The following is a 25,920-nucleotide window of genomic DNA, read 5'->3' as shown; positions in this document are numbered from 1 at the left end:
AGGCTGGTGAGCGTGACATCAGTAATGAGAAAGTTATTGGAAGGTGTTCTAACGGACTGGATATATGAGTACTTGGATAGACGTGTAAGTTATCAGGAAAGTTGATGAAGGTAAGGCAATGGATGTTGTCTGCATGGACTTTATCGAGGTATTTAACAGGTCGCACATGGGAGGTCAATCAAGAACGTTCAGCTGGTCAGCATTCAAGATGAGGTAGTAAATTGGATTAGACATTGGCTTTGTGGGAGAAGCCAGAGAGTGAATATGGATGATAATGTGGTTAACTGGATCAGCAAATATGTGGATGACACCAAGGTTTGGGGTGTAGTGGACAGTGAGGAAGGCTATTAGTGGGTTGCAGTGGGATCTGGATCAGTTGGAAAATGGGCTGGCACTGAGGAGTACTGTAGAACAAAGGGATCTGGGAACACAGGTCCATAATTCATTGAATAGTGTCACAGGTTGTCTGGGTCAATAAGAAAGCTTTTGGCACATTGGCTTTCATAAATCAAAGTACTAAGCACGGGAGATGGGATGGTACGTTGAAGTTCGTAAGACATTGGTGAGGTCTAATTTGGAATATTGTGTACAGTTTTGGTCACCTACTGTGGTAAACCATATATATATGTTGTAACTGGGTTACCTGTCTGGACATGCCCCTCTGCTGACTGCTCCTGTGGCTCCTCCCATTGCTCCTCCTCCTCAGTCCAGGGGCAGATACTCAGCATGGTGGAGGTCACATTTTACTGCTAATAAAAGCCTTTCAGTATTCACTCTACTTCCAGTCTTTTGGAGTAATTGATGGTGCATCACCTACCTCCAGGAAAGATGCAAATAAAATTGAAAGAGTACAGAGAAAATTTACATGTTGCCAGGTTTGGAGGACCTGAGTTATATGGAAAGATTGAAAAGATTGAATAAGTTAGGACTTTATTCCTTGGAATGTAGAAGATTGCAGGGAGAATTGATTGAGGTAGACGAGATTATGAGGGGTATAGATAGGGTAAATGCAAGCAGGGTTTTTCCACTGAAGTTTGATGGGACTACAACTAGAGATCACGGATTAAGGGTGAAAGATGAAAAGTTTAAGGGGAACATGAGAGCAGACTTCTTCATTCAGAGGGTCATGAGAATTTGGTATGTATGCAAGCTATATTTCAATTGTTGAGAGAAATTTGGGTGACGGGGTTATGGAGGGCTATGGTCCCAGTGCAGGTTGATGGGAGTAGGCAGTTTAAAGGGCTCAGCACTGACTAGATGGGCCAAAAGGCCTGCTTCTGTGCTGTACTTTTTATGACTCTATGATTCTATCCTTTGTGCATTGTACTCCTAAGGGTCCTAGCATTTATTGAATAACTTCCTCTTACATTTGACCTCCCATTCACATTTGTCTGGATTAAACTCTATCAGCCCACATTCTTCCAGCCTACTAACACTAAAGGGAACATATCCTGTTCCCTCCAGCTCCTCCTCTTTTGTCTCCATCCCACAAATAATTAGACTGATGAATTCTTTCTTTCTGATTTCTGATGGATAAATGCTGTACTGCACAAGTTAGACATGAAACAACAGTTCAGTTTCTGAGTAACATAGGCAAAGGCTCATGAAGACTAATCAACACTTTAAATATACCACTGTCCAAGTGCAACTGTTAACACAAAATACAGAAACTAAATATTAATTCATTATGAATTTCACAAAAGCACTTTTTTAAGGCGATGTGAAATAAGTGGTTTGAAAATATGTTTCTCATCCAAGAACGCTCAACAGTAAATAAAGTTCCTCAGGAAATCCTCCCAAATTGCACATCTGTCAGTCTTGGGGCTGAGCCACCAATAGTCAGGTGCATACCCAGGTATGTGTTTGCTCAATTTCATACATATCAAATGGTGCCCCAAAAAGAGATGCTTTGGTTCAGATGCTGAGAGATCAGAACAGCCAGTCAGATATGTGCGATGAAAGGGTTGTGCTTTTTCGGGGTGCCTGACACCAATCCTGTGACAATGAGCTAGGAACTTACACCCTCTGCTCAAACATCAGTCACTGGAGTTCAGTCACTTACACACTGCCAAAGGAATAGACCCAACTGTACTATACATTCAACTATACTATACCTATTGGATATTATGTATTTTTGATCCTGTGCACTGCGAGAACAGCACGGCCCCCTGCCACCCACACAGTTCTAAAGTCTGAACAGACGACTGCAATTTCTATATTGGTCATTGATCATTGATATTGATCATTGTGTATGTTTGAATTTCTTACTCGCCAATCTCAATACAGGTTTTAAAGTCAAGCAAATCTTCAAGCAGCCAGCCGATGATATTTTGCAGTTAGTCAAGACAATAGAACCTTGGTTGTGGGGTATGTTTCACATCCCTCCCATACTCTGGCCTTGTCTGCCTCCAGCATCCCCATTGTGTAAAAGGGCATTGTTTTAGGAAGACCTTTATGAAAGAGTCTCACTACAGAGGCCTCACTCTATTGGCTTGAGTACATACTCCCACAGTCTATCTCATCTGTAGTAAGTAGAGGTATCTCTGGCGGGTCTCAGTTCCAAGGTCGCGCTTGACTACATTGTCATTGTCTTACTGCACCTTCCACATATGTGTATACTTGAGTATTGTATGTAGGATCAGAGGGCATGCCAAACCATGAGGAAGAAAGGATAGAGGCAGGGAGATTGTGTGACGTCTCCAAAATGAATATCACATAGAGCAGAACAGATCATCCCGTAAGTTCTCAATGAAGTGGAGGGTGCAGACGTGAGGAAATGACTCTAGGCTTGAAAGCGTAGGACTGTGGGAACTTTATGAAACTACAGCTATCGTCCTGGTGCTTTGAAGGTTGTAGGTAAACCAATGGAAGGTATTAATGCAAACAGCTGATGAGTAGAGATCACAGTGAGAACCACTTTCTGCTGGTAATTTTGATTGCATTATAGATATAGTTTGGGCATCAGAAATTGCTATGAAGATATGGTCTGATGATCTGACATACAGAGGCATCATTGAGTGCAGGACCATTACTCCCTGAAAGTAGCAACATAGGCAGATAAGGAGGTAGAGTAGGTGTACAATGTTTGCCTTCATTAGTTGGGGTGTTGAGTATAAAAGTTGTGGAGTCATATTGCACCTGTATAAAACTTTGATTGGGCAACATTTTGAGCATTGTGTGCAGTTCTGGTTGTTCTCTTGCTGGAAGGATGTGGAGGCTTTGGAGAGGGTACAGAATAGATTCACTAGGATGCTGTCTGGATTCGAGAGTATTAGCTATTAGGAAAGAATGGACAAACTTGGGTTTTCTCTCGAGCAACAGAGGCTAAGAGGCAACCTGACTGAAGTTTATAAAATTATGAGAGGCAGAGATAGGGTAAATAGTCAAAGTTCTTTCCCGGGGGTGGAAATGTCAAATACTACAGGACTTAGCTTTGAAATAGGTAGATACAGTGTCTATAAAAAGTATTCACCCCCCAACCCCGCTGCAGAAGTTTTCATGTTATATTATTTTACAACATTGATTAACAGTGATTTAATTTGCCTTATTTGACACTGATCAACAGAAAAATACACTTCCATGTCAAAATGAATACAAATCTCTGCAAAGTGATCTAAACTAATTAGAAATATAAAACACACAATAATTGAATGCATATGTTTTCACCTCCCTTTAAAAGGACACACCAAATCATCACTGCTGCAGCCAGTTGGTTTTAGAAGTCACATAATTAGTGAAATGGAGATCTGTTTTTGGAGACCTGTGTGCAGTCAAGGTGTTTCAATTGATTGTAGTAAAAATACACCTTTATCTGGAAGGTCCAACTGCTGGTAAGTCAATATTCTGGCAAAAATACAAGGTGCTATTGCAATATACAGACCAGCAGCAAAAAAATCCATGAAGACGAAAGAACACTCCAAGCAACTCCGCGAAAACATTATTGAAAAGCACAAGTCAGGAGATGGATACAAGAAAATTTCCAAGTCACTGTATATCCCTTGGAATGCAGTTTAGTCAATCATCAAGAAATGGAAAGAATATAGTACAGCAGTAAATCTGCCTAGAGCAGGCTGTCCTCAAAAACTGAGTGACTGTGCAAGAAGGAGACCAGTGAGGGAGGCCACCAAGAGACCTATGACAACTCTGGAGGAGTTACAAGCTTCAGTGGCTGAGATGGGAGAGACTGTGCATACAACTGTTGCCCGAGTGATTCACCAGTTGCAGCTTTATGGGAGAATGGCAAAGAGAACGCCTCTGTTGGGAAAAAAAAATCACATGAAGTCTCAGCTGGAGTTTGCCAGAAGGCATATGGGAGACTCTGAAGTCAGCTGGAAGAAAATTCTATGGTCTAATGAAACCAAAATTGAGCTTTTTGGCCATCAGACTAAATACTTTGTCTGGCATAAGGCAAACACTGCACATCATCAAAAAGCACGCCATCCCTACCATGAAGTATGCTGGTGGCTGCTTCATGCTGTGGGGATGCTTCACTGCAGCAGACCCTGGAAGGCTTGTGAAGGTAGAGGGTAAAATGAGTGCAGCAAAATACAGGGAAATCCTGGAGGAAAACCTGATACAGTCTGTAAGAGAACCATGACTTGGGAGAAGATTTGAGAGAATGACCCCAAGCATAAAACCAAAGCTACACAGGAATTGCCTAAAGACAACAAAGTTAATGTCCTGGAGTGGCCAAGTCAGAGTGCAGACCTCAATTTTATTGAGAATTTGTGGCCGGACTTGAAAAGGGCTGTTCCCTCATGATCCCCTGACAGAGCTTGAGCAAATTTGTAAAGAAGAAATTAGAAAAATTGCAGTGTCCAAATGTGTAAAGCTGATCGAGACCTATCCACACAGACTCAAAGCTGTAATTGCTGCCTAAGGTGCATCTACTAAGTACTGACCTGAAGGGGGTGAATTCTTATGCAATCAATTATCTTGTGTTCTATATTTGTAATTAATTTAGATCACTTCGTAGAGATTTGTTTTCACTTTGATATGAAAGTCTTTTTTCTGTTGATTGTGTCAAAAATCCATTGTGATTCAATATTGTAAAACAGTAAAACATGAAAACTTCCATGGGGGTGGGGGGGTGACACTTTTTATAGGCACTGTAGAATGTGTTGATAGTCAAGGTCCTTTCCCCAGAGCGGAAATGTTAAATACCACAGAGCATAGCTTTGAGATGAGGGAGAAAGTTTTAAGGAGATTTACAAGGTAGATATTTTACACAGGTAGTGGTAGGTGCCTGGATTGCACTGCTAGGAAGGCGGTAAAAGCAAATATATTTGCAACATCTCCGAGGCATTTAGACGAACACAGGAACAGCTATGGAATGTTAACTTTATGAAACAGAACTTTTGTCCTGATGCTGCTAAGGTTGCAGCTGAAACAATGTAAGCTATAGATCATGTGTAGAAGGCTCAGCTGTGTACTTTAAATTGGCGTCATGATTGGCACAGATATTGCGGCTCAAGAGTCTGTTCCTGTGCCCTGCTGGTCAGTGAACAGTGAACATCGGGAGATGTGTATCTCTGGTGTTCCTGTGCCCTGCTGGTCAGTGAACAGTGCACATCGGGAGATGTGTATCTCTGGTGTTCCTGTGCCCTGCTGGTCAGTGAACAGTGCACATCGGGAGATGTGTATCTCTGGTGTTCCTGTGCCCTGCTGGTCAGTGAACAGTGCACATCGGGAGATGTGTATCTCTGGTGTTCCTGTGCCCTGCTGGTCAGTGAACAGTGAACAACGGGAGATGTGTATCTCTGGTGTTCCTGTGCCCTGCTGGTCAGTGAACAGTGCACATCGGGAGATGTGTATCTCTGGTGTTCCTGTGCCCTGCTGGTCAGTGAACAGTGCACATCGGGAGATGTGTATCTCTGGTGTTCCCGTGCCCTGCTGGTCAGTGAACAGTGCACATCGGGAGATGTGTATCTCTGGTGTTCCTGTGCCCTGCTGGTCAGTGAACAGTGAACATCGGGAGATGTGTATCTCTGGTGACTTTAATTTAAGATAGTTAACACAAGGTAATACTGCAACGTGGAGACCAGCAACATGTTCATTATAATTAGTGAAATATCATAATAAGTTATAATCAGTAAAAGCAAATGAATAGTGTGAGTGGAACAGTAAGATTGTGTACCACTTGGAGGGCCTTTGACTCATGCCTTGCTACCTAAAATCAGAGCAATACAGCATGGATTCAGACCCTTTGGGATCCCTGCCAACGACCACGCCCATCGGTCTAGTCCCAGTCCACATCCCTCTAGGTCCTGCCCTTCCATGTACCTATCTGAATGCTTTGTACCTCTCTCAAACAAATCACTACGGGCAACGCTGAGTTCATGAGATGAATGACCCCTCCATCCAGTTCAACCTGCCTTTGTCACCACAGACTAATGGTGTTTTCTGGATGCTACTACGATTATTGCTCCCTTTCGATCTTGCTTCAAGCTCAGATCTTATCAACACACATCAACTGTATCTCATTTTACCATACAGATAATGGATTTTTCTTATTCAGAGTAACACACACAAAATGCTGGAGGAACTCTGCAAGTCAGGTAGCATCTATGGAAAAGAACAAAGAGTTGACATTTTGGGCTGAAACCTTTCATCAGGACTGGAAATGAAGGGGAAGAAGATAGAATAAGCAGGTGAGGGGAGGGAAGGGATGACAAGCTAGAGGTTAGGAGGTGAAGCCAGGTGAGCTGGAAGAGGGGCAGCGGAGGGTATCCTCTTATTCATCTTTTTTTCAAAATGTCAAAATGGTAGAAGTCATTATGTCTCTTTATCATCCTTCTACAATCTAAGAACTTTAAAGCCAAATTTGATGTAATTGCATCGTCCTGCATTATCTCATAATTCCTTCTATTCAACTATCTAGGTCATTTGTTATCAGGAAAATTTCAAAGATTCTAGGGTGAGTACCAGGCTCTGAAATTCAATGTCTTGTGAATATGTTGTGCCACATTTTGGGTTGTTAATCTACATGAGCATATATGAGAATCAAGGAATGTTCTGAATTGGGCACAAAGTATCTCACTAGTGAAACAAACAATAGAGGAAATTCACAACTCTTGGATATTGGTCTGATTAAACTTTGAGGACAGTGAATATCATTCATTGCTGTAATCGCCATACTCTGTGTACAGATTTCTTTCTCCTCCACTCGGCATTGTGCCATGTCAATCCCTTTTAGACCTTGAACTGCAGTTTTTGCACTAAAACATTCTATCACATAGTTCAGAGGATATCGCTAAAACCTCTGAATCTGAAAGTTTTGTTCAAGTGCACTAGAGAGACTTAAACACAAAATCCAAGCTCACTTCCATACTGTGCTGGAGAACATCACAGTCCTCAATAAAAATGAGGCAAGACAAAAAGTCTTTCTATTTATTAACGAGCACTGAGGTTTTAAACCTCAATAAGAGTAGCAAAGCACTTCCTGCCTTGCAGATGTCCCAAGTGCGGACACAGCTGCACTCCCTGATAAAAGCAGAAGCCACTGTTTTCTGTCACTTCTGTATTTTGTGGTGTGGCTTTTATCAGCTTGCAACATACCAGGGGATTTCAGGAGCTGAAAACGAGAAACTGCAACAAGTTGCGAGGCAATAGCAGCTTCAGTAAATTGTGATTGTTTCACTTCGTGACAACTTTTTGAAATGCCATTGACTACGTATACAAGACCAGAAGACATAGGAGCAGAATTAGGCCATTTAACCATTCGAGTCTGCTCCGCCATTTCATCATGGCTGATTTATTTTGCCTCTCAGCCCCAATCTCCCTCCTTCTGCCCACATCCCTTCATGCCCTGACCAATCTAGAATCTATCAAGCTCTGTCTTAAATATATATAAAGACTTGGCCTCCACAGCTGCCTGTGGCAAAGAATTCCACAGATTTGCCACTCTCTGGCTAAAGCAATCCCTCCTCATCTCTGTTCTAAAAGGACGCCCCTCTATTCTGAGGCTGTCCCCTCTGGTTAGACTCTCCCACCATAGAAGATATCATCTCCACATCCACTCTGTCAAGGCCTTTCAGCATTTGATAGGTTTCAATGAGGTCACCCCTCATTCTTCTGATTTCTGGCGAATACAGGCCCAGAGCCATCAAAAACTCTTCATACAACAAGCTGTTTAAACATAGAATAGTACAGCACAGTGCAGGCCTTTCAGCCCACAATGTTGTGCCGACCCTCAAACCCTGCCTCCCATATAACCCCCCCCCCACTTTAAATTCCTCCATATACCTGTCTAGTAGTCTCTTAAATTTCACTAGTGTATCTGCCTCCACCACTGACTCCGGCAGTGCATTCCACGAACCAACCATTCTCTGAGTAAAAAACCTTCCTCTAATATCCCCCTTGAACTTCCCACCCCTTACCTTAAAGCCATGTCCTCTTGTATTGAGCAGTGGTGCCTTGGGGAAGAGGCGCTGGCTGTCCACTTTATCTATTCCTCTTATTATCTTGTACACCTCTATCATGTCTCTTCTCATCCTCCTTCTCTCCAAAGAGTAAAGCCCTAGCTCCCTTAATCCCTGATCATAATGCATACTCTCTAAACCAGGCAGCATCCTGGTAAATCTCCTCTGTACCCTTTCCAATGCTTCCACATCCTTCCTATAGTGAGGTGACCAGAACTGGACACAGTACTCCAAGTGTGGCCTAACCAGAGTTTTATAGAGCTGCATCATTACCTCACGACTCTTAAACTCTATCCCTTGACTTATGAAAGCTAACACCCCATAAGCTTTCTTAACTACCCTATCTACCTGTGAGGCAACCTTCAGGGATCTGTAGACATGTACCTCCAGATCCCTCTGCTCCTCCACACTACCAAGTATCCTGCCATTTACTTTGTACTCTGCCTTGGAGTTTGTCCTTCCAAAGTGTACCACCTCACACTTCTCTGGGTTGAACTCCATCTGCCATTTCTCAGCCCACTTCTGCATCCTATCAATGTCTCTCTACAATCTTCAACAATCCTCTACACTATCTATAACACCGCTAACCTTTGTGTCATCTGCAAACTTGCCAACCCACCCTTCTACCCCCACATCCAGGTCGTTAATAAAAATCATGAAAAGTAGAGGTCCCAGAACCGATCCTTGTGGGACACCTCTAGTCACAACCCTCCAATTTGAATGTACTCCCTCCACCATGACCCTCTGCCTTCTGCAGGCAAGCCAACTCTGAATCCACCTGGCCAAACTTCCCTGGATCCCATGCCTTCTGACTTTCTGAATAAGCCTACTGTGTGGAACCTTGTCAAATGCCTTACTAAAATCCATATAGATCACGTCCACTGCACTACCCTCATCTATATGCCTGGTCACCTCCTCAAAGAACTCTATCAGGCTTGTTAGACACAATCTGCCCTTCACAAAGCCATGCTGACTGTCCCTGATCAGACCATGATTCTCTAAATGCCCGTAGATCCTATCTCTAAGAATCTTTTCCAACAGCTTTCAACAGACGTAAGGCTCACTGGTCTATAATTACCCGGACTATCCCTACTACCTTTTTTGATCAAGGGGACAACATTCGCCTCCTTCTAATCCTCCGGTACCATTACCGTGGACAACGAGGACATAAAGATCCAAGCCAGAGCCTCAACAATCTCTTCTCTCGCCTCATGGAGCAGCCTGGGGAATATTCTGTCAGGCCTCGGGGACTTATCTGTCCTAATGTATTTTAACAACTCCAACACCTCCTCTCCCTTAATATCAACATGCTCCAGGACATCAATCTTACTCATATTGTCCTCACCTTCATCAAATTTTCTCTCATTGGTGAATACTGAAGAGAAGTATTCATTGAGGACCGCACTCACTTCCACAGCCTCCAGGCACATCTTCCCACCTTTATCTCTAATCGGTCCTACCTTCACTCCTGTCATCATTTTGTTCTTCACATAATTGAAGAAAGCCTTAGGGTTTTCCTTTATCCTACTCACCAAGGCCTTCTCATGCCCCCTTCTTGCTCTTCTCAGCCCCTTCTTAAGCTCCTTTCTTGCTACCCTGTATTCCTCAATAGACCCATCTGATCCTTGCTTCCTAAACCTCATGTATGCTGTCTTCTTCCACCTGACTAAATTTTCCAACCATTCTTTATCTTCTTCACCGGGACAAATTTATCCCTAACATCCTGCAAGAGATCCCTAAACATCGACCACATGTGTATAGTACACTTCCCTGCAAAAACATCATCCCAATTCACATCCGCAAGTTCTAGCCTTATAGCCTCATAATTTGCCCTTCCCCAATTAAAAATTTTCCTGTCCTCTCTGATTCTATCCTTTTCCATGATAATGGTAAAGGTCAGGGAGTTGTGGTCACTGTCCCCCAGATGCTCACCCACTGAGAGATCTGTGACCTGAACCGGTTTGTTACCTAGTACTGGATCTAGTATGGCATTTCCCCTGGTCGGCCTGTCCACATATTGTGACAGGAATCCGTCCTGGAATCATTTTTGTGAACTTCCTTTCAATCCTCTCCAGTTTCAGCACATCCTTTCCAAGGTGCCCAAAACTGTTCACAATACTGCCAAGTGAGGCCTAACAGTGCTTTATAAAGTCTCAACATTACATCTTTGCTTTTATATTCCAGTCCTCTTGAAATGAATGCCTACATTACATTTGCCTTCCTCACCACAGTCTCAACCTGCAAAATAATAGAAACATAGAAAAACTACAGCAAAATACAGGTCCTTCAGCCCACAATGCTGTGCCAAACATGTACTTACTTTAGAAATTACCTAGGGTTACCCATAGCCCTCTATTTTTCTAAGCTCCATGTACCTATCCAAAAGTCTCTTAAAAGACCCTATTGTATTTGCCTCCACCACCATCACCGGCAGCCCATCCCATGCACTCACCATCTGTGTAAAAAAAAAACTTACCCCCAACATCTCCTCTGTACCTATTTCCATGCACCTTAAAACTGTGCCCTTTTGTGTTAGCTATTTCAGTCCTGGGAAAAAGCCTCTGACTATCCACGCGATCAATGCCTCTTCAGGGAATCCTGCACAAGGACTCCCAATTCCCTTTGTGCCTCAGTATTTTATATTTTCTCTCCATTTAGAAAATAGTCAACCCTTTCTACCTATGTGTATTTCCCAACACTGTATTTCATTTGTCACTTCTTTGCTCATTCTCCAGATCTACATCCTTCTGTGGTCTCTCTACTTCCTCAAAACTACCTGCCCCTCCACCTACCTTCATACTGTCTGCAAACTTTGCAACAAAGCCATCAATTCCAGCACTCAAATCATTGACATATAACGTAAAAGGAATCAGTCCAACACAGACCCCTTTGGAACACCACAAGTCACTGGCAGCCAGCCAGAAAAGGCTCCCTCCATTCCCACTCTTTGCCTCCCTCCAATCAGCCACTGCTTAATGCATGATAGAATCTTTTCTGTAATACCACGGGCTCGTAGCTTGTTAAGTAGCCTTATGTGTGGCACCTTGTCAAAGGCCTTCTGAAAAACCAAGTACACAACATCAACCACTTCTCCTCTGTCTATCCTGCTTGCTATTTCTTCAAACGATTCCAATAGACGTGTCAGGCAAGATTTTCCCTTGAGGAAACCATGCTGACTATGGATAGACATTAAGCTCTCAGCTCAGATATTCCCCCTCAGATAACCTCATCTCCTAACTCTCACTTGTACTTGTGCCCTCTTGCTCTAGACACACCCAACCATGCTATATAAGGCTGATGCAATGCTGAGGCTTTATAAGGCATTGGTCAGATCGCATTTGGAGTATTCTGAGCAGTTTTAGATTTTAGATTATGAGGACACACAGTCCTCTTTTATTGCCATTTAATAATGCATGCATTAAGAAATGATACGATGTTCCTCCAGAATGATATCACAGAAACACAAAACAAACCCACTGAAAAACTGACAAAAACCACATAATTATAACATATAGTTACAACAGTGCAAAGCAATACCATAATTTGATAAAGAACAGACCATGGGCACGGTAAAAAAAGTCTCAAAGTCTCTCGAAAGTCCCATCATCTCATGCAGATGGTAGAAGGAAGGAAAAAAACTCTCCCTGCCATGAACCTCCAGCACCGCAAACTTGCTGATGCAGCACCCTGGAAGCACCCGACCACAGCGGACTCTTGAGTCCGTCCGAAAACTTCGAGCCTCCGACCAGCCCTCCAACACCGAGCACCATCTCTGCTGTGCGCTTGGACCCCAGCCCCGGCAACAGGCAACAGGCAAAGCCGAGGATTTGGGGACTTCCCCTCCGGAGATTCTCGATCGCACAGTAGCAGCGGCAGCAAAGCAGGCATTTCAGAAGTTTTTCCAGATGTTCCTCTGTGCTTCTCATGTCTGTCTCCATCAAATCAGGATTGTGCACGGCCCCTACTTAACAAATATCATTTCGGAGCGGCTACGCATGCTGCGTCGCGCCGCCATATTCTCCTCCCCTCCTTGGATTTTAGCCTCCAAATTTAAGAATGGATGTGCTGGCATTGGAGAGGATCTAAAAGAAGTTTATGTAATAATCTCAGGAATGAAAGGGTTAATGAATGAGGAGTGTTTGAATGCTCTATGTCTGTATTAACTGGAGTTTAGAAGAATGAGGGGGGATCTCATTGAAATCTACTGCTTATTGAAAGGACTAGATAGAGTGGACATGAAGAGGATGTTTCCCGTAGTGGGAGATGGGAGCGTCTAGGACCAGAGGGCACAGCCTCAAAATATAAGGACATCCCTTCAAAATCAAAAATGAGTAGGAATTTCTTTAACCAGAGAGTGCTGAATCTGTGGAATTCATTGCTATAGATGGCTGTAGATGCCATGTAATTGGGTATATTTAAAACAAATTGACAGTGTCTTGATTAGAAAGAGCATCAAAGTTTATGGGAAGAAGGTAGGAACACAAGAACATAGGAAATAGGAGCAGGAGTCGGCCATCTGCCTGCTCCACCATTCAATAAGATCATGGCTGATCTGACCATGGACTCATCTCCAACTACCTGCCTTTTCCCCATAACCCTTAATTCCCCTACTGTGCAAAATCTATCCAACCTTGCCTTAAATATATTTACTGAGGTAACCTCCACTGCTTCATTGGGCAGAGAATTCCACAGATTCACCACTCTCTGGGAAAAGCAGTTCCTGCTTATCTCTGTCCTAAATCTGCTCCCCCGAATCTTGAGGCTATGTCCCCTAGTTCTAGTCTGACCTATCGGTGGAAACTTTCCTTCCTCTATCTTATCTATCCCTTTCATAATTTTATGTTTCTATAAGATCTCCTCTCATTCTTCTGAATTCCAGCAAGTACAGTCCCAGGCGACACAATCTCTCCTCACAGTCTAACCCCCTCATCTCTGGAATTAACCTGGTGAACCTCCTCTGCACTGCCTCCAAAGCCAGTATATCCTTCCTCAAGTACGGAGACCAGAACTGCACACAGTACTCCAGGTGTGGCCTCACCAGTACCCTGTACAGTAGCAGCATAACCTACCTGCTCTTACATTCAATCCACTAGCAATGAAGGGCAATATTCCGTTTGCCTTCTTGATAGCCTGCTGCCAACCTTTTGTGATTCATGCACAAGCACTCCCAAGTCCCTCTGTACAGCAGCATGCTGCAATTTTTTACCATTTAAATAATAATCTGCTCTTTCATTTTTCCTTCCGAAGTGGATGACCTCGCATTTACCAACATTGTACTCCATCTGTCAGACCCTTGCCCACTCACTTAACCTATCTATATCTCTCTGCAGGCTCTCTGTATCTTCTGCACAATTTGCATTTCCACTCACTTTAGTATCATCAACAAACTTAGATACACTACACTCAGTCCCCTCTTCCAGATTGTTAATGTAAATCGTGAACATTTGCAGGCCCAGCATCGACCCCAGTGACACACCACTCACCACTGATTGGCAACCAGAGTAACACCCATGTATTCCTACTCTCTACTTTCTATTAGTTAACCAATCCTCTATCCATGCCCGGCCTCCTGTCCCACGATCCTCTCATATCCCTTTTGCCTATCACCTGTCCAGCTCTTGGCTCCATCCCTCCCCCTCCTGTCTTCTCCTATCATTTTGGATCTCCCCCTCCCCTTCCCACTTTCAAATCTCTTACTAACTCTTCCTTCAGTTAGTCCTAACGAAGGGTCTTGGCCTGAAACGTCCACTGTACCTCTTCCTAGAGATGCTGCCTGGCCTGCTGTGTTCACCGGCAACTTTGATGTGTGTTGTTAGTGGTACTTTGTTGCTTTTTAAAGTTTTCCCAATCTTCCAGTTTCCCACTACTCCTGGAGACTTTGTATGCATGAGCTTTTAGATTGATGCCTTCTTTTATTTCATTAGTTATCCGAGGCTGGCTCTCCCCACCCTACTGTCCTTGCTTTTAACTGGAATATACTTTTGTTGAGCACTGTGAAAGATCTCTGTGAAAGTCTTCCACTGTTCCTTAACCATCCCACCACATAGCCTGTGTTCCCAGTCTACCCTATCCAACTCCTCCCTCATCCCATTGTAGTCTACATTGTTTAGGCATAATACATGTGTTTTAGATTGAACTATTGCACCCTCCATTTGTATGAGAAACTCAGTCATACTGTGATCACTCTTTCCAAGAGGATCCCTAACTACAAGATCACTAATTTTACCTGTCTTATTGCACAGGACCAGAACTAAGATAGCACGTTCCCTTGTAGGTTCAATAACATGCTGTTCAAGAAAGCCATCACGGATGCATTCTATGAAGTCCTCCTCAAGGCTACCACGATCAAATGATTCACCCAATTTATGTGCAAATTAAAATCCCCTGAGATAATAGCTGTTCCATTCTTACATGCCTCAGATATTTCTCTGGTTATTGCCTGTGCCACTGTAATGTTATTAGTCGGTGGCCAATAGACAATTCCTGCCAGTGATTTTTTTTCCCCTTTACTATTCCTAATCTGTACCTAGATGGATTCAACATTCTGCTCCTTCAATCTTATATCATCTCCCTCTATTACCCTGATCACATCTTTAATTAAGAGCACTATCCCACCTCCCTTACCTTCCTGCCTATCTTTCCGCGTTACCTGATATCCTTGGATATTTAATTCCCAGTTCTCTCCACCCTGCAACCATGTCTCTGTAATGGCCACTGAATCAGCCCTTTTGTGCTGATTTGAGACACAAGTTCACTGACCTTGTTTCAAATGCTACAGGCATTTAAACAGGCCCTTACACTCATTATGTTTTCAAAATCTTGAAATCTTTTACTCTTTTTCACTTGACTATTCTTCACTGAACTCTTACTTTTCTCTTTTTCTATTTTTTTATGGAGAATGAGGTTGAGATGGAAAACAAACAGCCATGACTGAATGGCAGAGCAGACTTGACGGGTTGAATGGCCTAACTCTGCTTCTATGTCTTATTGTCTTATATACCCTATCAAAGCCTTCTTATACCCCATCAAAACCTCCTTATACCCCATCAAAACTTTCTTATACCCCATCAAAACCTCCTCATACCCCATCAAAACCTCCTTATACCCCATCAAAACTTTCTCATACCCCGTCAAAACCTTATGCCCTTTCAAAGCCTTCTTAAACCGTGTCAAAACCTTATACCCCGTCAAAACCTTCTTATACCCTATCAAAGCCTTCTTATACCCCATCAAAGCCTTCTTATACCTTATCAAAGCCTTCTTATACCCCATCAAAACCTTCTTATACCCTATCAAAGTCTTCTTATACCCCATCAAAACCTCCTTATACCCCATCAAAACTTTCTTATACCCCATCAAAACTTCCTTATACCCCATCAAAGCCTTCTTAAACCCTGTCAAAGCCTCCTTATACCCCATCAAAACCTCCTTATACCCCATCAAAACTTTCTTATACCCCGTCAAAACCTTATGCCCTTTCAAAGCCTTCTTAAACCCTGTCAAAGCCTTATACCCCGTCAAAACCTTCTTATACCCCATCAAAACCTTCTTATACCCCGTCAAAGCCTTCTCATACCCCATCAAAACCTTCTTATACCCCGTCAAAGCCTTCTTATATCCCCATCAAAACCTTCTTATATCCTGTCAAAGCCTTCTTATATCACGTCAAAGCCTTCTTATACCCCCATCAAAACCTTCTGATACCCTATCAAAGCTGCCTTATACCCCATCAAAGCCGCCTTATACCCTGTCAAAGCCTTCTTATACCTCGTCAAAGCCTCCTTATACCCTGTCAAAGCCGCCTTAAACCCTGTCAAAGCCTCCTCGTACCCCATCAAAGCCTTCTTGTACCTCTATCAGGTCACCCCTCTGTTATATCTCTCCTTAGACCTGAATTTGTGCAACATCATTTGTACAATTACTCCTACTGCAAGCAGAACTGGACATGATAGAACATGGCCGAAACAATGTTCTCTAAATTCTAAAATGAATGTTTTTCACCACTTCTCTGCTCTTATATTCCATGCTCTGGTAGATAAATATGCCTCCTTCATCTCTTTAACTACTTGTGCTGTAATTTTGTACCAAGGCTCCTAAGGCCCTACTATTTACTGTTATTTGAGCTGAGAAAGTGAATCACATGGCATTTGTCAGGATTAATTCCATCTGTCATTATTCCACTAATTTATCAGCTGATTAGAATCACGCTGTCCTCCATGCTATCTTCACCACCATAAGTTAATTCAAATTTTGTTTCTGTATTCTCTGTGTTAACGATTTTCAGCTTCGACTGTGGTGTATTTAAAAGGTTGCTGAGTCTTTATCGAGGAACACACACAAAATACTGGGGGAACTCAGCAGGCCAGGCAGCATCTGTGGAGAAGAGTCCTGCCAAAGGCTTTTGGCTGGAAACGTCGAGTGTACTCTTTTCCATAGAAGCCGCCTGGCCTGCTGAGTTCCTCCAGCATTTTGTGAGCGTTTTTGGATTTCCAGCATCTGCCGATTTTCTTTTGTTTGCTGAGTCTTTTTCTTCAGTCTTGGCCTATGTTATTCAGAAATTGAAATATTTTGAGTTTAAGATTAAGCTTAATCATCAATCAACCATATATGAATATCTATGAGCACAGCCAAATGAAACAGCATTCCTACAGTTGTTTCTGGCTGATCCTTGTGCAGTACAGCACATGCTCATCAGAGATCAGAAAGAAAGAATTCATCAACCTATCTGAATGGATGGAGGCAAAAGATGAGGAGCTGGAGGGAATGGAAAATAGAATAGGTAGATACTTTATTGATTCCAAAGGAAATTACAGTGTCACAAGTGCACAGATATATAAATGTACAGGTATTAGAAGAGATTTAAAAAAGAGTTAAAAAAAAATAAGTTACCTCAAACAGTCTAACAGGAAGGGGCCATCACTTCTTTGGGTAGAGGATCCTTTAGTGTTAGTAGGCCGGAAGAAAGAGGGCTGAGAAGTGGTCGATAGAGTTTAATCTGGACAAATGTGAAATGTTACACTTTATGATGTCAAAGGTAGGAGAAAGTTGTTCAGTAATTGGTAGGACCCTTAGTAATATGATGTACAGAAGATCTTGGAGTGATATGGTATGTTGCCTCGCAGGTGCCAGGGTCAGGGACATCTCAGATCAGGTCCAAGGGGGAGGGTGAACAGTCAAAAGTCATGGTACATATTGGTGCCAACAACATTGGTAAGAAAAAGGGAGGAGGTCTTGACGAGAGAAAGTAGGGCGTTAGGTAGAAATCTGAAAAGCAGGACCTCAGGGTAGTAATCTCTGGATTGCTGCCTGTGTCACGTGCCAGTAAGGGTAAGAATAGGATGATCTAGCAGATGAATGCATGGCTGAGGAATATAGCAGACTTGTCATCATTGGTTAAGGTATTGAGTATAAAGGTCAGGAAGTCATGTTGCAGCGGAATAAAATTTGGATTTGGCCACATCTGGAGTGTTTTGTTCAGTATGCACATATTTGGAGTTCTGATGAGCCTCACATCAGTGGTAGCGAAGCTATTGGAGAGGATTCTTGGGAATAGGATTTACTCATATTTGCCAAAGCTTGACTTTATTGGGGACAGTCTCATGGCTTTGTGTGGGGCAGGTAGTGTCTTACAAACTTGATTAAATTATTTTGAGGAGGTGACAAAGATGATTGATGGGGACAAGGTAGTGATTGTTGTTTTCAGAGATTTTAGACATTTGACAAGGTTCTTCATGGTGAGCTGGTCCAGAAGAGTAAGATGCATGAGGACAGAGAGTGGTGTTGAAGGGATTTTATTCTGACCTGATGTCAGTAACCAGCGTTCTGCAGAGATCAGTGTTGGGACATCTGTTGTTTATGAAAATGCTAGTAAGTTTGCAGAGGACACAAATATTGGTGGAGTTGTAGATTGTGAAGAGGGTTGACAAAGGGCAAAGGGGAATGTATACTGAGTGGCCATTGTACGCCTGCTCATTAATTCAAATACCTAAACAGCCAATGATGTGGCAGCAACTCAATACATTAAAGCATGCAGACATATTCAAGAAATTTTTTTTGTTCTTCAGACCAAACATCAGAATGGGGAGAAACATGATCTAATTGACTTTGACCATAGAATGTTTGTTGGTGCCAGACGGGCTGGTTTGAGTATTCAGAAGCTACTGATCTCCTGGGATTTTCACAAAAACAGTCTCTGGAGTTTACAGAAAAAGCAAAAAGCAAAGAACATCCACTGAGCAGAAGTTCTGTGGGCAAAAATGCCTTGTTAATGAGAGAGGTCAGAGGAGAATGGCCAGACTGGTTCAAGCGGACAGGAAGGCGACAGTAACTCAGATAACCACGCATTGTAAGAGTGCTGCACTTAAGAGCATCTCTGAACACACAACACATCAAACCTTGAAGTGGATGGGCTACAGCAATAGAAGATCACTCAGTATTCCGATTCTATATCCAATAAAGTGGCTGCAGTGTGCAGATCATTTACATATATGGGCAGAGAAATGATAGATGGAATCTAATCCAGGCAAGTGTAAGGTGTTGCACTTTGGGAAGTCTGAAGTAAGGGGTGGGACCCTTAAGAATATTGATGTCCATGGTTCTCGGAAAGCGGCAGCACAGGTAGATGGGGGTAAAACAGGCTTTTTGCATGCTTATCTTTATCAGTTGGAGCTTTGAGCATAAGAGTCAGAAGGTTATGTTGCAGCTGTGTAAAACTTCGGTTAGGCTACATATGGTCTAAGCTTTGATCTTTCAAGAATCACTTGAGTCTGGCATAGTCCCGGAAGACTGGAAGATTGCAAATGTCACTTCACTCTTTAAGAAGGGGGGAAGGCAAAATAAATTATAGGCCAGTTCGCCTAACCTCAGTGGTTGGGAAAATGTTGGTGTTTGTTATGAAGGATGAGGTTTTGGGGTACTTGCAGATAAAATAAGTCAAAGTCATCTTGGTTTCTGTAAAAGAAAGTCTTGCCTGACAAATCTGTTAGAGTTCTTCAAGGAAGTAACAAGCAGGGTGGACAAAGGAAAGGCAATGGATGTCATTTACTTGGATTTTCAGAAAGCGTTTGCTTAACAAGATAAAATCCTATGGTGTTACAGGAAATATACTGGCATGGATAGAGGAATAGCTGACAGACAGGAGGCAGCGAGTGGGAATAAAAGGGACCTTTTCCGGTTGGCTGACGGTGACCAGTGGTGTTCCTCAGGGTCAGTATTATGACCGCTGCTTTTCACATTGTTTGTCAAGATTTGAATAATGGAATTGATGGCTTTGTGGCAAAGTTTGCAGATGATATGAAAGTAGGTGAAGAGGTAGGTAGTGCTGAGGAAGTAATGCGATTTCAGCAGGACTTAGGCAAATTGGAAGAATGGGCAAAAAAGTGGAAGATGGGAAAAAGTGTTGGGAAATGTACGATGATGCACTTTGGTAAAAGGAACAATAGTGCAGACTATTATCTAAATGGGGAGAAGGTTCAAACATCAGAGGTGTAGAGGGACTTTGGAGTCCTTGTGCAAGACTCCTAGAAAACTAATTCAAAGGTTGAGTCTGTAGTTAAGAAGGCAAATGCTTTGTTGGCATATTTCAACAGGAATAGAATATAAAAACAAGGAGATAATACTGAAGCTTTATAAGACACTGGTTAGGCCGCACTTGGAGTATTGTCAACAGTTTTGGGCCCCTTATCTCGGAAAAGATGTGTTGTCATTGGAGAGAGTTCAGAGGAGGTTCATGATGATGATTCTGGGAATGAAGGGGTTAACACATGAGGTGCATTTGGCAGCTTTGGGCTTGTCCTCACTGGAACTTAGAAGAATGCGTGGGGATCTCATTGAAATCTACCGAATGTTGAAAGGACTAGATAGGGTGGAAGTGGTGAGGATGTTTCCTGTGGTGGGGGTAACCAGAACTAGAGAGCACAACCTTAAAATTGAGGGGCGGCCTTTTAGAGCAGAGGTGAGGAGGAATTTTTTTTTAGCCAAAGAGTGGTGAATCTGTGGAGTGTTCTGCCACAGACTGTGATGGAGGCCATGTCTGTGAGTATATTTACGGCGGAAGCTGATCGTTTCCTGAGCAGTCAGGATATCAAAGGATATGGGGAGAAGGCAGCGGAATGGGGTTGAGTGGGATCTGGGATCAGCCATGATGGAATGGGAGAGCAGGGTCGATGGGCTGAATGGCCTAATTCTGCTCTTATGGCTTATGGTGTTTTGTTTTCAGTTTTGGTCACTCCATTACTGGATGAATGTGGAGCTTTGGAGAAGGTGCGGTGGAGATTCACCAGGTTGCTGCCTGGCTTATGGAGTAATAGCTCTAAGAAGAGGTTGGACAGGCTCGACTGTTTTCTCAGTCGAGAAAGAGTCACTGTCTCTTTCCAAGGGTAGAAATGTCAAAGGGCATGACTTTAAGGTGAAAGGGGGAGCATTGAAGGGAGATGTGCAGGGCAAGTTTTTACACAGAGTGGTAGGTGCCCGGAATATGCTGTTGGCTGGGAGTGGAAGCAGACATGATCATAACATTTGAGAGGCATTTAGCTCGGCATGTGACCAGGAAGGGAATGGGAGGATATGGACTAGGTTTAGGCAGATGGGATTACTTTGTATTGGTTTCATGGTCGGCACATCCCTTGTGGGTTGCCAAGCCATTTCATGTTCTGTACTGTTCTATATTCTAAAACTATGGAGTTAGCATCTGAACAGATATGATGGAGTTGGTGTCTGGCCACCATTGGTGATGTTATTGTTATATTTCCATTGTAAATTAATTCACAATGTAGCTCTCCACACTCTGTCAAATATTCTCTTATTGATCTAGCAAAAGACAGGACATAAGTTCAAGTCAGGAAATTAAATGATGGAAGAAAAAGAATCTCAGGGTTGCATATGGTGACATATCATCATCATCATCATCATCAGGTATATATCAGGTGACATATCATCATCATCAGGTGATACATCAGGTGATGTATCATCATCATCATCATCATCATCATCATCAGGTGCCATGCCCAGTTTGAGCTTTGACTGCCATGGCCCACACACTCCTGTTTGGGGTATGGTGACATATATCTACTTTGATACTGAATTTACTTTGAACTTATAAATTTGAATTCATGCTAATGTTACTTGATCTGGGTCTGTGTGTGGTTCCAGTCTAATGTCAAGAATAACACGATGCTTTTGTCATGTTAACAATAGGATTGGAGCAACCTTCCTGGAAAGACATATATTAATAATAATACTTTATTATACGAGCAGCAACATTTAAAAACACACTTAGCAGTGTGCAGACTTAACTAATAATAATGTACAGAATAATAATATACATAATGTACCAATGTGCAATAATAATGTATGAAATAATAAAGCAGAGATTATTGTACTCCTGTCGCACAGAGATGGGCTGTTGTATATGTTTATTGCCTTTGGTAGGAAAGGTTTTCTGTAACAATCCTTGTGACAACAGAGCTGAGTAAGTCTGTTTGAAAAGGTGCTCCGCTGCTTATTCAGTAGGTCATGGAGAGGATGTGCCTGATTGTCCATAATGGATAACAGTTTGTTCAGTGACCTCCTCTCCACCACCAACTCAAAAGAGTCTGGTTTGTAGCCAAGGCCGGATCCAGCCTTTCTGATGAGTTTATTTAGTCTTTTTGCATCACCGGCACTGATGCAGCAAAGAAGACAGCACTCACTACAGCAGACTGGTAGAAGACCTCCAGCATCCTGCTGCGCACATTGAAGGATCTCAGCTTCCTTAGAAACTAGAGTCTGTTCATCCCCTTCTTGTAAACAGCCTTGGTGTTGGTTTTCCAGTCAAGTCTGTTGTCGAGGTGAACACCCAAGTATTTGTACTGCTCCATCACCGCAACAACTTCTCCCAGAATGTATACAGGACTCGTCAGAGTGCTCTTCCTCCTAAAATCAATCACCATCTCCCTGGTTTTGGCCACATTTAGGATCAGGTGATTCCTCCTGCAGCATTCCATAAACTTGTCCACCAGCCCTCTGTAGTCCGACTCCTTCCCATCTCTGACACACCAAACCACAGCAGAGTCATCAGAGAACTTCTGCAAGGGACAAGACTCAGATTTGTACTGAAAGTCTGAGTGTACAGTCTGAACAGAAACGGACACAGGACGGTCCCTTGTGGCGCTCTGGTGCCTCCTGCCACCGTCTCAGACAGAGAACTACTCAGGCGTACAAACTGGGGATTATCTGTCAGGTAGTCAGTAATCCAGAAGATAGTGGATTTGTCTACACTGACCCTCTACAGCTTCTCACTCAGAAGACGTGGCTGGATTGTATTGAATGCACCAGAGAAATTAAAAACTATGATTCTCACAATGCCACCCGCATCATCCAGGTGGGAGTGAGCTCTCTGTAACAGGTGGATGATGGTATCATCCACTCCCACTGTAGAGAAAATGCAGACTATGTGTAATATTTTGGTGCCATTTAAAGGGGTCTCTTCATTGGATGGGATGAGTTTATTGTGTTAGAGTTCATGATTATGGTGCAACAAATCTAACAATTTTGTGGGTGAGCCCCTGAATGCAGGGCACTTGAAATCATTAGAAACATAGAAAACCTACAGCACAATACAGGCCCTTCAGCCCACAAAGCTCTGCCGAACATGTCCTTACCTTAGAAATTGCCTAGGGTTACCCATAGCCCTCCGTCTTTCTAAGCTCCATGTACCTATCCAGGAGTCTCTTAAAAGACCCTATCGTATTCGCCTCCACCACCGTCACTGGCAGCCCATTCCACGCACTCACCACTCTCTGTGTAAAAAAACTTACCCCTGACATCTCCTCTGTACCTACTGCCAAGCACCTTAAAACTATGCCCTCTCGTGCTAGCCATTTCAGCCCTGGGAAAAAGTCTCTGACTATCCACACAATCAATGCCTCTCATTATCTGCACACCTCTAACAGGTCACCTCTCATCCTCTGTCGCTCCAAGGAGAAAAGGCCAATTTCACTCAACCTGTTCTCATAAGGCATGTTCCCCAATCCAGGCAACATCCTTGTAAATCTCCTCTGCAATCTTTCTATGGGTTTTTGTTCATTTAAATTTTGATTTCTTTGAAATCATTGTTCAAAGTAGTTCCAGTGTATCTTATTTGGGGTTTTGGTATGTCTGTTGTCTCTCCCCATATTGGACAGTCAAGCTTCTAAACTGATGATAATTGTCTCTCTTAATGTGTTTATCTTCATTGAGAGTGATTTTGATTACAAGCAATGCACTGACCAGTAAGTTAGTAAATATATATACCAGTTGCTTTAGCTGTAAATCAAAGAGAATTGTCAGTAGCTATTGCTTCTGCCAAACCGTGCAGGTGTCGGGAGGTTAAAACTTCACTCACTGTCTTTGGTTGTGTGATTGCAGATGTCCACAGCATAGCTGTGTATACAGTCACAGCTGCGAACACCAGCTCCTATTAATAGATGATACTTCCTGCTCTGCCAGCCACATGATACGAGGGGGAGGACTGTCTGACACTGGGCCACCCCCCACAGGGATTTCACAAGCAGTTTAGGGCCATGTTACTCTGGCAGTCCCAGCAGATGTGAATTGTGATGGGTGAGTACGTGATCACTTAATGTTTGAGTTTTTTCAGTCTACTCCAGCCCATGTTCCCCTATAGCAGCTTTCTTCCTTGACACTCAGTTATTCAGGAATATGGAGGAGTTGGTAACCTGGAAATGGAAATTGGTATATTCTGCTGTACTCTGTCACAAAGGGTGAAAGCTTTTTTACTGTCTTGCTTGCCCAGAATTAGCAAGTAGCAGGAGTGATGGAGAGAGCCAAGGTACGACTGAGGAGACGATACAACAGAGGGGTGTATCACCTGTCCTTTCATCTCTTCACTCTCCACTATGCAGGAACCTTGTCTTTCAAGGTAAAGCAGCGTTTCATTTGGAATTTGTCCAGTCCAGTTCATAATGTGATCTCCTCTGCATTGGAGAAGCCAAGAGTAGATTGGGGTATTGCTCTGCACAACACCTGTGTTTGGTCCACAGCAATGATCCTGAGTCTCTGGTTGTCTGCCACGGAATTCACATCTCACTGCCTTTCGATCTGTGGCCTCTGACACTTTTCCAACAAGGCTCAAAACAAGCATATGAAGCAGCTGTTCCTCATTGTGTAGATCCTAAGCACACAATATTGAATTTTCATTGTCAGATAACTGGCTGTTTCTGTACCTGTATCAGAACTGGCCAATACTGCCTGATACCAGTTGCACTGAAGGGCCTGTCTGTGTGCTGTGTATATCTGTGACTCTGTGATTGAGGATGTCATTAGGAATCTCTGGTAAACTGCAGTCCTAGGGAATTGAGTTGAAAATTCTTCACCGACTGGAGCTGTACCTTATACAAAAGAAGATCACTGTGAATGTATGCTGGATGTCAATGATCCCAACCCCAGGTTTTTCCTGCATAAGCTCCTCAGAGGAGTGTCCTTTGTCCAACTATTCTTAAGTGCTTCATCAATGATCTTCTTGCCATCACACGGTCTGAAATGCAGATATCTGCTGATGCTTACACAACATTCAATTCCAGTTGGAACTCTTCAAAATGGAACAGCCCTTGCCTAGATACGGTGTGACAAAAGAACACTCAGCAGTGATAGGTGGCAATAAAAAAATGTCAAGACCACCTCCATCAAGAGAAAATCTAATGACCTATGCTTGGCTTGGAGCAGAAGATGCTGGAAACACTTGGCATGCGAGGCAGCATCTGTGGAAAAAGGAACAGAGTTAATAAAAAAACAAGAGAAAATCTGCAGATGCTGGAAATCCAAGCAACACACCCAAAATGCTGGAGGAACGCACCAAGCCAGGCAGCATCTATAGAAAAGAGTAAACAGTCACCCTTTCATGCCGAGATCCTTCTTCAGGATCCTGAAAAAAAAGTGTCCTGAAGAAGAGTCTTGGCCCGAGACATCGACCGTACTCTTTTCCATACATGCTGCCTGGCCTGCTGAGTTCCTCCAACATTTTGTGTGTGTTGCAAAAGAGTTAATGTTTGAGTTCAAGACAATTTCCACAGATACTGTCTGATCTGCTGGGTATTTCCAGCACTTTGTTTTTATTCCATATCATCTAAGCATGAAATTCAACTGTATTAATATTGTAGGATGATCCACTAGCATGCAGGAGCCTCCATCAACCAGACCCTAAATAAAGTCGCTCTAAGCAGGTAACAGTCTAGGGATCTAGGGACAAGAAACACACCTGATTCCCCAAAGCTTCTCCACTATCGATAAGGCACTGGATGGGGTTTAAGAAAAGGGATATACTTGTATTTGGAAACATAAAAGATTCTGCAGATGCTAGAGATCCAGAGCAACACACATAAACTGCTGGAGAAATTCCGCTGGTCAGGAAGCATCTAGGGGAATGAAGCAACACTCACAACACACTGGAGGAACTCAGCAAGTCGGGCAGCATCCGTGGAAACGAAGAGTCGACGTTTCGGGCCAGAACCCTTCGTCAGGACTG

At 43.0% G+C, this 25,920-nt stretch overlaps 1 protein-coding gene across 13 annotated transcripts in view; it reads left to right on the top strand.

Moving 5' to 3' along the window:
• cbfa2t3 (CBFA2/RUNX1 partner transcriptional co-repressor 3) overlaps nucleotides 1-25,920 on the top strand; it is a 211,687-nt gene that overhangs the window by 54,057 nt on the left and 131,710 nt on the right. For 3 of the 13 annotated variants that reach the window (XM_063067305.1, XM_063067308.1, XM_063067306.1), the window contains one exon: nucleotides 23,805-23,999. The exons of 8 other annotated variants lie outside the window; for them this stretch is intronic. In XM_063067305.1, the coding sequence (XP_062923375.1) occupies nucleotides 23,996-23,999 (4 nt within the window). In that variant the 5' untranslated portion in view covers nucleotides 23,805-23,995. Of the gene's footprint in view, nucleotides 1-6,880; nucleotides 6,917-23,804; nucleotides 24,000-25,920 lie in introns of all 13 variants that reach the window. 2 more of the 13 variants (XM_063067307.1, XM_063067310.1) reach the window with 2 other exon arrangements.

This window comes from Mobula hypostoma, chromosome 14 (assembly GCF_963921235.1).
Source record: "Mobula hypostoma chromosome 14, sMobHyp1.1, whole genome shotgun sequence".
Classification (NCBI taxonomy): domain Eukaryota; kingdom Metazoa; phylum Chordata; class Chondrichthyes; order Myliobatiformes; family Myliobatidae; genus Mobula; species Mobula hypostoma.
This window is presented reverse-complemented; position numbering and strand designations above follow the sequence as displayed.